Genomic DNA, 12,264 nt, shown 5'->3' on the forward strand with positions numbered 1-12,264 from the left:
CTCACGTCATCGAAGTTCGATTTACAACCTTATGTACACTCATGACGTACTTCTCTGTAGCCGCAAGGTATTAGCCGACCGGTCTAAGGCGCTGCAGTCATGGACTGTGCGGCTGGTCCCGGCGGAGGTTCGAATCCTCCCTCGGGCATGGGTGTGTTTGTGTTTGTCCTTAGGATAATTTAGGTTAAGTAGTGTGTAAGATTAGGGACTGATGACCTTAGCAGTTAAGTCCCATAAGATTTCACACACACATTTCTCTGTACACGTGTGGAAATCCGATTTTGTGTAAGTGCATAAGTGTTGGAGCAGGACCTGGGCGATAATTTGTCATTCGTGAGCGACAGTTTGAGATTCTATGAGACTTTCTACCACAACGGCTCCGCATTACTGCAGGTCTGTGTGAGCTCCAGGTGTTGCGGACGAACTCGTTGAAGTTACAGGTCCCAAAGCTTTTGGGCAGTCACAGCACTGCGAATCACGTCGCGGACAGCATGAAAAAGGAGATGTGTCAGTCACGGCATCTTTGCAATTACGGTACGACGTCTCACTTACAAGATCTTGACTACAAACGAGCTGTGATGAACGACTCTGAACGAGACGCGCCCACAGTGAAGAAGAGGCCTGCACGTGGCCCTTCGCCTCAGTTGTAGAGGCGACCACATCGTGCATAGTGGCCCTCAGGCGATATTAAATGCCCTGAGACGAGCAGTGCCGGGGAGAAGTGATAGTGCGCCAGCGGTAGCGGAGGAACCTTGGTCCGTCCCCCCCCCCCCCCCCCCCTCAGGAGACCGCGCTACTCCGCTCCACACGTCGGCTGCCGCACCGCCCGTGACTGTCGGAGTGCGCTGCCAGACTTCCAACTACACGTCACTTGGATCACACACTGACTGGTTTGCGTTTATTTGTTGTCATTTTTTCGTAGGGCAACTTTACCATTGCTACATTACCAGGGAAATATCATGTTATGGAGTGAGTAATGATTAAATATGTTATTGATGATGATGATGATGATGATAATAATAATAATATAATAACACATGCCGTATTAAAGCTCCGGACAAAACATGAAAAATCACAAAGAATAAAATTTGAAATATATATAGGGAAAATGACCATGAAAAATTGTTTTAACTAAAAAGCACGAATATCGCTCCGTCGTACAAATATACCGACTTCGGAAAGTAAGTTACACACGTCATCTCACGCTAAGACAGTTACGCAATAAGAGTCTCTCTTTGCAGTCCCCTAGAACTTAGAACTACTTAAACTTAACTAACCTAAGGACGTCACACACATCCATGCCCGAGGCAGGATTCGAACCTGCGACCGAAGGGGTCGCGCGATTCCAGACTGAAGCGCCCAGAACCGCTCAGCCACACTGGCCGGCAGTACAGATACCAGGTGCACCAAAATGGGGAGTGAAATAGCGCGGAAACTGGAAACGTACTCCAAAGTTGAAGTGCGCTGGACAGTACGATTCTTGTGGGCAAAAGAGCTAAATTGTGCAGAGATACTCCGTGAAATGCACAATGGTCGCGAATAGATGCAGGGGATCAGACAGGATGTTTACGCACGTGCCAACGTGTCATCCCTGTCAGAGTCGTATCTAAACGTATCAGGGTACCCATATCACTCCAACTGCACACGCCCCACACCATTACAGAGCCTCCACCAGCTTGAACAGTCCACTGCTGACGTGCAGGGTCCATGGATTCATGAGGTTGTCTATATACCCGCACACGGCCATCCGCTCGATACAATTTGAAACGAGACTCGTCCGACCAGGCAACATGTTTCCAGCCATCAACAGTCCAGTGCCGGTGTTGATGAAACCAGGTGATGGGTAAAGCTTTGTGTCGTGCAGTCATCAAAGGGTACACGAGTGGGGCTTCGGCACCGGAAGCCCATATCGACGATGTTTCGTTGAATGGTTCACACGCTGACACTTGCTGATGGCCCAGAATTGAAATCTGCAGCAGTTTGCGGAAAGGTTGCACTTCTGTCGAGTTGAATGATTCTCTTCAGCCGTAGTTGGTCCCGTTCTTGGAGGACCTTTTGTCGACCGCAGCGATGTCGAAGATTTACCGGATTCATGATATTCAAGCTTCACTCGTGAAGTGGTCTTACGAGAAAATCCCCACTTCATTGCTACCTCGGAGATGCTGCGCCGACTATAACACTACGTTCAGACTCACTTAAATCTTGATAACCTGCCGTGGTAGCAGCAGTAACCGATCTAACAACTGCTTCTGACACTTGTTTTATATAGGCATTACCGACCGCAGCGTCGTACTCTGCCTGTTTACGTATCTCTGTATTTGAATGCGCATGCCTATACAAGTTTTTTTGGCGCTTCAGTGTAGATCAAATGCAGTGTCCGCCGAGCCGTAGTGGTATCCTGCAAACAATTTGACCGGAGCCGCACAGAAATGAGTGACGTAGACCGTGAAGTGCAGATTTTGCACCATGTGATTTCCATCTTTTCTGAAAGTTGAAAGAACGTCTAGGACGAAAGTGATTTTCCAACGGTAAGGATGTACAAATAGCGATTCTGGAACGGCTCCGTGACCGAGCAGCGGGTTTCTATCGTCCAGGATGATGGGTTGAACGTTTCGGCTTTGTGACTGTCGAGAAAAGAATGTCATGTATGAGAGTCACTTGAGTCACTTTGAAGTATAGTGCAAAGTGTAACATATTTTGAAGTCCCCTCGTACATCTCGTGAAAAAGACTATGAAAGTAAAGTTAGAGAGATGCGAGCTTGTACCGACGCTTAGCAGTAGTGAGTCCTTCTCGCGTACCTTACGCTAGTGGAACACGGAAGAGGTAGCAAAGAGATTTAAAACAAATACAAAAAAGACACAGAAACGATTCTCAAAAGACGGGCGCGATTTTATGGTCACCTCATACCAGTCGACGAAAAGAGGCTGACTTTTTCGGCACAAAGCTCGAAACAGCAATGCATCTGTGCACAAGCTCCAAAGAAAACATTCAGACATTAGAAATCAGGCCCAAAGACTGTTCACCGAATGTGTGCCTTTCTTTCGAATGAGACCATATTATTAACCTCTTGAACATTAATCTGAACCAAGTTCGAAGCTCCCGCTTTCGAAATCGAGTGGCATACTTATCGAGATATTACCGAACGTGTGTTAAGTTTCGCGGATAACACGTCTTCATAGACGATCACATCATATGCGCAAAGTAAAAATTGTGAGCGGTGTTGGTTCCACACATAAGATGTCCCAACAAACGTGGCACCCCAGCAGCATGAAGGCAGTGTAAACTGAGAGAAAACTGCAACAGATCAGTTTCATTTTCCTTGTTTAGTGACCCGGTACCGGTTTCGAGTCAGTTTGGCGCATCTCAACATACCTGTGCTGTTTACGGAGCAGAGATCGACATGACATCCCAGTTGCCGCCATTGTGCACAAAAAGAGTAGTGATCCTTTGCTACCTACAGTACCAGGTAATTTACAATTGCACATGCATCTGAAGAAGTGCGAGATAGGTTTGAAATCGGTAACGCTACGTTAAATGTAGAAAACACAAAGTGGCCGGTAACGTTTTTCTTTCCTTTCATATTGCTTTAAACTGAAATTCGTGGAGTTACAACATAAGGACGATAACATGAAAGGTGCAACATACTGCAACGTTAATCTCAGTTTTCCTGGTTAACAATAAAATTTATTTTATTTAACATAACAACAAATAATTAAGCTTATCCGTAATGGATATTCTAGAAACCCGTAACTGTATGTTAAGTGTAAAGTGAGTACAGTTAGCTGCGACCTGTCGCTTTTGGAATATTTCTTAGTTCGGCACAACTCGCCAGCTATGCATCTCACAAGGCATTGCTGTAAAGCGTTTCTTATGTTCTTGTCACAGCGAAGCAATCTCCACTGCCCACCATCGTGCCACAACCATGCATGTGTAAACTTTCGCATGCCTTACGTGAAGATGATCCTGATGAACCTCCAAAACTGATTCGCAAAAATAAATAAATATTTCAGAAGTCGCTGATCGCAGCTAAGTGTAGCTAGATTTCACCAAAAAATATACAAATTTCGCGATAGCATTCATTCTCTTGTCAACTAATATAAAAATATTGCAAAAAGTGCTATTCGAACCCACGCACGCGCTCGTCGGAACGGTGGTGTTAAACGACTTGGCCACCGACCCCGATCCTCCAGTTAGCTTCCCTCCTCACGTATACTTGTAACGGATCGAAACCACAAATCCCTCGACTTCTCGGAAAATACTAGGTTGCGGGTGTGCTATGTAGCAATAAAATGTCCTTCGTCGATTGTGTTCTAAGGATTCCACCCAGTCTAAACCGAATCCAATGCTGTGACCTTTGACGTTAACTTTGTCGAAAACGGAAACATATTGACGTACATCTTTTGATTGCAGTCGCTTTCGATTTTTCCGCCTAGTGCCGAAGTTTGCCGAAATCGGCGTGGCGCTGATCTCGCGTCAAAGACTCCACGTCCAGAATAACTTGTAGGTTTCTGTCTGTCGGTCTAATCACAAAAGTGGCTAATTATTACTTACGAACGTGCTTTCTTTATTTATTTATTGCCAAATTATAGACCTGTTACCAGATGTTTTAAAACATGTCGTACAACTTTCTGTAGCTGAAATCGTTGCTGTATTTAATAAAATGTGTTTAGAAAGACAAGAGAGGTGTTCTTTGCCGGCCGCGGTGGCCGAGCGGTTCTAGCGACCGCTACGGTCGCAGGTTCGAATGCTGGCTCGGGCATGGATGTGTGTGATGTCCTTAGGTTAGTTAGGTTTAAGTAGTTCTAAGTTCTAGGGGACTGATGACCTCAGATATTAAGTCCCATAGTGCTCAGAGCCGATTGAACCAGAGGTGTTCTGTAGTGTGTCTGCTGAAGGGGCACCAGCCGGCCAGAGACACCGGAGGGCAGACAGCTCGTTCGCTAGGCAACACCTCACTGTACGAGAGCTCTGCAGGTGCGTTCCAAGAGGCCGCCGTGGGTGCGGGTCACGGGCTTCCAGCCCGAGGCTCGCTGTTACCGAGCCGGTAGTGCAACGGGCACACTAGAGTGCTGCAACGCTCAGTGTTTGACCGGTCACGTCTCGCCTGTGTTGACGGGGGGGGACCGAGCCTCTCGTGTCCGGCCCCACACGACTCGGCTCGGTCACGTACTCGTCCCATGTCTGAAGTCCGGATTCCGGACACGCGGATAACCGAGCATGACCGGTCACCGCTGATGTCTCACTGGGATGCGGCATCATCACTCGCTGGAAATAAACTGGAACCCACCGATGGCGACCCTCATATAATTGTCCCATATTTTTTTTAACTATCTTGTATGATGCTAAGATACTGAGTCCGAGTAATTGTTGAAAGGAGTAATTGCGATCTATCTACCTGTGGGCCAAAACAGCTATAGTTCGTAGAAATAAAACAATTGTAATTTACGGTGTCTATATTCGTGCAGCTGGGGCACCTTCTGTCTTTATTTTTTATTAACTCCAACTGTAGCACAAAAATTGGCTTTCCAGTGTGGGGCGTTTACTTTAACTGTATCTGTGCTCTAGGACTACCAGCTGCAGCTGCAGCAGCAGCAGCAGCAGCAGTCGGCTAGCGGCCAGGGCGACGCCGCCCCCAGCATGGCGGAGGCGGAGGGCCCCGGCTGTGGCTCGGCCGACGCGCCGCCCCCGCCCGGCCCCGGCTCCGGCGCCGCCCCCGCCGCCAGCGCCGCCGCCGGCCGGCCCACCTCGCCGCCCAAGTGCGAAGTCGACGACTCGCCGCTACACAAATCCATGGACAAGAATAAGGAGTGTGAGTACTCTCTCTCTCTCTCTCTCTCTCTCTCTCTCTCTCTCTCTCTCTCTCCCCCCCTCTCCTTCCCCCCCTCTCCCTCTCCCTCCACAAGACCGTGGCGCTATGTACGGGAGCTTCGCAAGTGCCAGTTACTTAATGTTATTCTGTGCGTGTACATAGTGACAGGACGCACAGCTTTAGCTTCATTGCACAAATAAAAATAATATTCCTCGGTCTGTAATAATAAAAATTTACGCTTTACAGTTCACCCTTGTGCAACACCATTCCACTGGATTACGAACCGGCACAGAAATTTTCGAAATACCCTACGGTAACACTTTCGTGCAGATCAGACTGCTTCTTTGCAGACTGTTGCAAGCAGTGTCCTGTCATGGTCGCCACTCTCGTGCGGGGCCCTAGTTATATTCGTTCTCCTACTGATCCTCATCAGACCGGCGACTGCTCTACAGTGAATGGAATTATGAAGGCTCCAAGATGTTGTCAGTGACAACTAGGATCGTGAACAGTGTTTTGTTAGTTCACCTTCTAGGGCCCAACCAAGTTCACAAAAAACACTATAGACTGTGCGCCAACCATTTTTTCACCGAAATTAAAGTTCGCTTGTCGGTTCCCAACGCTGACGTGCGACTTCATTTTGCAATCCCGTTCTCTCATATTTTGTTCAGCTATTACTCGAATCTTCTGCTCAGGGTTTTCTAGAACTACACAGCACCGCGTCGTACAGGGTCACCTTTTTTAATAGTATTTTTAAGGTGTCATTTCCAGCCGCATGTGTTGTCACTGTAAACTGTGAAGCAGTAGCTTTTGTAGGTAGAAGAGTAGTGAGCTGATAAATGACAAACAAAAGGAGAGCTGCGAACGCTACTGTGCCCGAGAACTGGAAAAAAAGTTGAGAAAACTATTTCATCATTTCCTTTTCTCTACTGAAACTCGCCCGCCCCCCCCCCCCCCCCTCCCTCCCCCTCAGCGCATACATCCTGGCACTTGTTTCTCTTAGAGGCGCAGATCCATGGTTAATTTTGATGTTCTGATGGTGTTTCGATGTTGAACAATAAATAACAAAAAATATTTACGCAACTTTTGTTTACTTTGCGCTGGAAATAAAGGAAATAAATATGGTAACACATGCATTGGTTAAACATTTAACATGCCTGGCACAGTAAAGTTACGACAAACGAATACACGGACGTGACATACGTAGCACACGATTGCTACATCTACATGCAATTCGGCTTCCGAATCACGAAAAGGGAATGCCTGAAACCGATTTCAGCTGATAGAGTCTGCATGTTAAATGATTAAGATCTGCATCGATTCTGTTAGTCCGGTCAGATATAGGTTTTCCTCTCGTCTGTTGTCCTACACGATTTTTTTTATTTATTTACAACGTGCTCCATTACAATATTTGTAGTACTACATGTATGTAATTGTGTGTGTGTGTGTGTGTGTGTGTGTGTGTGTGTGTGTGTGTGTGTGTGTGTGTGTGTGGTATGGTGATGAGGATAGAAGGGAGATTATGACACCATGTGCCGGCACAGAGCCTGCGCCTTGCGAAGAGCCCCCAGGGATGCACCAAGCTTAAGGGGACCTGGACGTGAAACGACTACATTTTTATACCTCGCCCTCAGTGCACATTACTCATGATCTACAATGCGGAGGAAGTTGTGGTTTTTTTTCCAACAATGAATGACGTTAACTCAAGCCGTAAAAGGAAATTTATTGAAATATCTGTTATAGTTTAAGAATTACAGTATTCTGTCTAATAGATGTTTTTATAATACACGTTCCTATTCTGGTACCATTTTCTGGTCCATCATCAGTGTAATAGCATTCAAATTGTGGCAGGCTGCTGTCAACATTCATAGGAACACATTATGCCTCTCGTTTAATGAGGAAATAGAAAAACCCTTATTATAACACATTACTATTTTGTCTAAAAAATACCGCTAAAATTATATACAGAATGACAAACATAGATCATTTCTGCGATGTATTAGGCATAATACAAAGATACTATCCAGTTCTTCACTTGAGAGAAATTTGGTGAAAATGGATAAAATCATTGTGAAGTTATATGCACCTAATGTTCTGAAAATGTAGTTTCGAGAAAATGAGAAAAGAATGTTCACAGTGTTTTTGACTCATCGTATGCCTCTTTCAGAACATTCCAGCAGCATAATATTGCTGTTCAGCTGCTTCTTTATCCTATGTAGACTTCTTCACGAGCCTTTTCCTTACTCTGGACTCGTTAGTGGTGGCTTCCACAGCCCTTTTAGCTTCAACTAGTCACTGACGATATATGGAAGTCAGAGCAGCTATCATATTATTTCCTGGCTGGATGCCTAATTTGTCCATTACTTTTGTCCTGCTGATTACACCATTATTGAAACAGATGACAGCATCCATCAAACCCATTTTGAGTACTGTCCATCCAAAAACACTGTGTTTAGTACTCGTTGCCACACGCAGCTGTTGAAACTCTCATTAGGGTTTTGTGAACGGCCGTGTAGACATTTGCTAAGTAATTTTGTTGTGTCTGCAACGTCCCTGTATCTTGGCTTTACTGTTTCCATGACTGTGGCAGGCAAGAAATGTTGATGGCGATATTCCTTGCCCGTCGCATGAGCGAGGCTGGTTTGCAGACATTTGTTCAAAGAGCGTGTAAGACCAAGTTAACAACTGAAAAGTAGATAAAAAATACATTTTTTGAAACGGTATAAAATTGTCTTTAAGATGGTGACAAAAAATGTTTTCGAAAATTTCAGCCATTTGACGTCCAGGTCCCGTTAACGTTCCAATCCTACGGAGGGAACACCACCATCAGTGTCGCGTGTCCTCTCTTCACGAGACACTGCGGAGAGGTTTGGTATTTAAACCAGGAAGCTGGCGCAAAGTCTAGTGATCAGTAACTTTACGCCACCACCTCTCCTTCCCTTGCTGGGCAGATACTGGCAGTGACAGTGTTTTCCTACCACCAGGATTCGAACCGGCTTACCCGCGGGTCGAACGCCACGGCACCAGCGTGCCTTGGCGACATCGGCCACGGAGGCGCGTGTCCTACACGAATTGCCTCGCGAAATCAGCTATTGTGTATTCGTCAGCCCGATGCTGTTTCTCTCAATTAAATATGCCAGGTGGCTCACGTCATGCTGAGCTTCTTCTCCTCCGCAGCACAAACGGTCACTCCGCGTCGATTAGCCGAAATTATTATAAGCAAGTGGGAACCTGCATAGGCGTTCAACTGTGGCAGTCAGGAGTGCAGAGTTTGTAACAAATACTGAGTGGATAGTAACCAGTTCTTTGTAGTACAAAAAGTATTTTGTGTCATGACACGTCTCGATACTGACCAACTCACTTACGGTACTTACAAATGGAAACGCTTCGGAAACGGCAGAGAGTTTACATTGCAGTGAATATCGATCGCGGAAGAAAGAACCCGGAAGCTAGAGCCGCATCTTCAGTTTCGATGTTAAGAGTATTTACGTGGTCAACAAGATATGTTCTAGTACCTCGTATACTTGGAAGCCTCCTGTAATGGTGACGCTTGTGCGTCGACCTCCCCCGAACACCGACTGCCAAAGTGCCCCCTCCCATTTCGACTTCTTTTGATAATGGGGCTCGTGACGTCATTGTTACAGCGTCAGCAGAGCCGTACTTCATAATCACGAGATGCGTCTTAATTTAATTTTACATAACGTTAATTGAAGCTGAGACGAATTTTCTCTCCGAATCGGAGTATCATAATACTTTATGACCAGAAGTCCCTCACACACTGGCGTTTCTATTCGCGTACAAATCTTGTTTATTATATTGTTTTGATTGAGAGGAGTATAGAAATAATACAAACATAAAAAACAAAATGAACCATAAAATTTGCAAAATAAAGATGGAATGGAATATTATTGTGTGGGAATTAAAGGGGAGCATTTGATTTGAGGAGTACGAATCCTTAACCAGATATTAAAGTGCAATGCTTTTGGGAAGTAATCTGTATATTGTTGTGTTAATTAAATAGTAATCTCTTAACTGAAATATCTTTTTATGAGAAGCAAGTTGGCTGACTCGAGATATTTTCGTCTCCTGCTTCGACTGAGATAACTCAGTCGTTGCAAAAGGCTGTTTTGTAAAAGTATCATTCAATCCTTTTGGAGGAGTACTTTCATGTCAGGATTGGCGAGAGTAACAGATGGAAGCTATCCCACAACAACAGTAAGGCAGTTATGATTTTCAATAAGTGTTAGCCACTGTAAGCATAATTTTCGGAAAGAAAACTAAAAGCGAAAACGTGAATCGCGTGATATAAGCGAAAAATAATTGATATGAAAATTCACGGATAATTCGAGCAATCTTGTAAGTAGTAACTGAAAGTGTATGTTTTGTTGCACGAGAAGCAAGTTTTAATGTGCGAAAATTTATGTTAAAGAAGCAACAGTCGAAAGCAAGTGTGCTTGCTAACGATTTTTAACTGTTAAGGAGTGGGCGAATTCGACAGAATCGTATCTATACTGTCCATTGCCTTTTCCAGCTAGTGGTACCATAATCAGTAAGTTCGTTCGAAAGGGGGAAATCAGGATTTGGTTGTTCGAAGTTGACTGAGAAGTGAATAAGTCAGGTGCACTCGAGCGCAGTTTGGTTTGTGTGGTGGCTCCAGATCACTTAACAATTTAGCTATCTTAATGTAGGTCGAGATGGATTTTTTTTTCAGGGGTTTGTTTTCGTGCGCGTGGGATTCGCATAGGAAGAGGAAAAGGCAACAAGCGCAGGCGCGCATCCTCTTCTCTGTGGCAGCCAAGGACACGCGTGGCCACCATAGACACCGGATTGCATCTTTTCACGCATTAGGCGCCGCGCCGCACTGAAACACACCTCGGAGACGGACACAATGCTTCGTGACTCTCGGTGTTCCAGGAGGAATAGTAAATGCTATAGGTCGTGCTATTATTGACTAATTCGAATAAAATATTCCGAATAACATGGCTCCAAATTTATTTGATTACAGAGATACAGCTGTTTGTAACCCAAACGAATACATAGTATATTAAGCAAAGGCAAATAATTAAGTTCAAAGTTGACTTTCATTAATGCAACCTCCTACATCAACGCACTTTGGAATTCTCTTTGCAACAACACGTGGAGCCCTTCTGATATCGACTTAGAACTCTTTTACGGAGACAGCACTATTTATAAACCGAACGATCAGTTCATTCCTGCAGTTCAGTTTTTATTTGTAGGCTTCGCCTCTCAACAATCTCCACGGGCAAAAATCTAAAGGGCTGAGGGTGGGAGACCTTGGTGATCAACAGACGCGACCGTGTCTGCCGATCCGTCTTCCGAGGAATGTTAGGTTTAGGCCTAGAATGTCCAAGAGACCCGTCGTAATGAAAGAACATACCTACTCTCCTAGGGACTTCTGTTGACAGTGCTGGAAGCTCGTCTTCAAGAAAGTGTGGATAACTGGGTCCTGAAAACGATGCACAACAGTCCCCAGTGAAGTACTTGTCTGTCGTGTCTCACTACACATTTACGGAGAAGCGTTCGAAAATGTGTCTCCACAAAGCCATACGGAGTTTTGTCGGGCCATCGATGTGTTTGTTATTAATACCATCATGAGTGAAATCGAGTTCATCAATAGACGCCACAAGGGATTACAGGGCAAATTGCAATTGGCCAACGACGAAATTCCAGTCGTCTACCTTCATATCCTTCGCAAAGGTGTTGGATAAGCTCTAAAAGGTAACTATAGATTTCCGCCATATTCTTGTTTGTAGAACTCCGATTCGTATAGAAATTCTGCGGATGTTTGTTGATGGACCACGTCTCCTACTTGAGCCACTCACTGTTCGTCTACACGCTCGGATGATATGTGGGTCTCTGGGCACTGCATCAGTCTCACGCAATTTGTTACAAACACGAATAAACACTCTCGGATCTGGTACTTGTCGGTTAGGAAATCGTCCACTGTGTTACCATACTCAGCATTTCTAAATAGGTATGGCACAATTAAAAGATACAGTGGAATTGGCCAACAAATTACGATCATAGTTGAAAAATTCAGTTATTTAAACTCAAACGCAACTATTCAACTCCCAAGTGCAAAACAAAAATGAGAATCGATAAACAAAGGCATGGCAACTGAAGGACCAATATGCAAAATGAAAACTTATCTCTGTAACCCTGTTAAAAAAACAGGAATCAATTGGGGTCTCTGACCATTGACAGACGTTGTGTGCTTATGGTACGAGAGGCGTTCAATAAGAAAGGCAACTCATTGTTTTCTCAAAGCAGGTTGGTTTTATTCAAGATTCCAATACATCGTATTATTTCCCATTCTTCTGGCTACAAAATCCTGTTTCTCAACATAATCTCCTTCAATGCCACGAGCGTACGCTGCCTTATTGGGCGGGCATGTATGCCCGTATGGTACCACTCTAGTGGTCGACGTCGGAGCCAA

At 45.0% G+C, this 12,264-nt stretch overlaps 2 protein-coding genes across 5 annotated transcripts in view; both read left to right on the forward strand.

Annotated features, from left to right (window-relative positions):
* The window catches only part of LOC124789127, a gene marked incomplete at its 3' end in the record, with an annotated part of 203,737 nt that extends 198,003 nt beyond the window's left edge, over positions 1-5,734 (forward strand). Inside the window, exons 4-5 of the mRNA XM_047256416.1 lie at positions 5,567-5,684; positions 5,730-5,734. Of these exons, the coding sequence (XP_047112372.1) occupies positions 5,567-5,684; positions 5,730-5,734 (123 nt within the window). The remainder of the gene's footprint in view (positions 1-5,566; positions 5,685-5,729) is intronic.
* Positions 5,720-12,264, forward strand: part of LOC124790136 (myocardin-related transcription factor A-like) — a 101,201-nt gene continuing 94,656 nt past the window's right edge. For all 4 annotated transcript variants that reach the window (XM_047257720.1, XM_047257721.1, XM_047257722.1 and 1 more), the window contains exon 1: positions 5,720-5,810. In XM_047257720.1, coding sequence (XP_047113676.1) covers positions 5,792-5,810 — 19 coding nt within the window. In that variant the 5' untranslated portion in view covers positions 5,720-5,791. The remainder of the gene's footprint in view (positions 5,811-12,264) is intronic.

This window comes from Schistocerca piceifrons, chromosome 3 (genome assembly GCF_021461385.2).
Source record: "Schistocerca piceifrons isolate TAMUIC-IGC-003096 chromosome 3, iqSchPice1.1, whole genome shotgun sequence".
NCBI lineage: Eukaryota > Metazoa > Arthropoda > Insecta > Orthoptera > Acrididae > Schistocerca > Schistocerca piceifrons.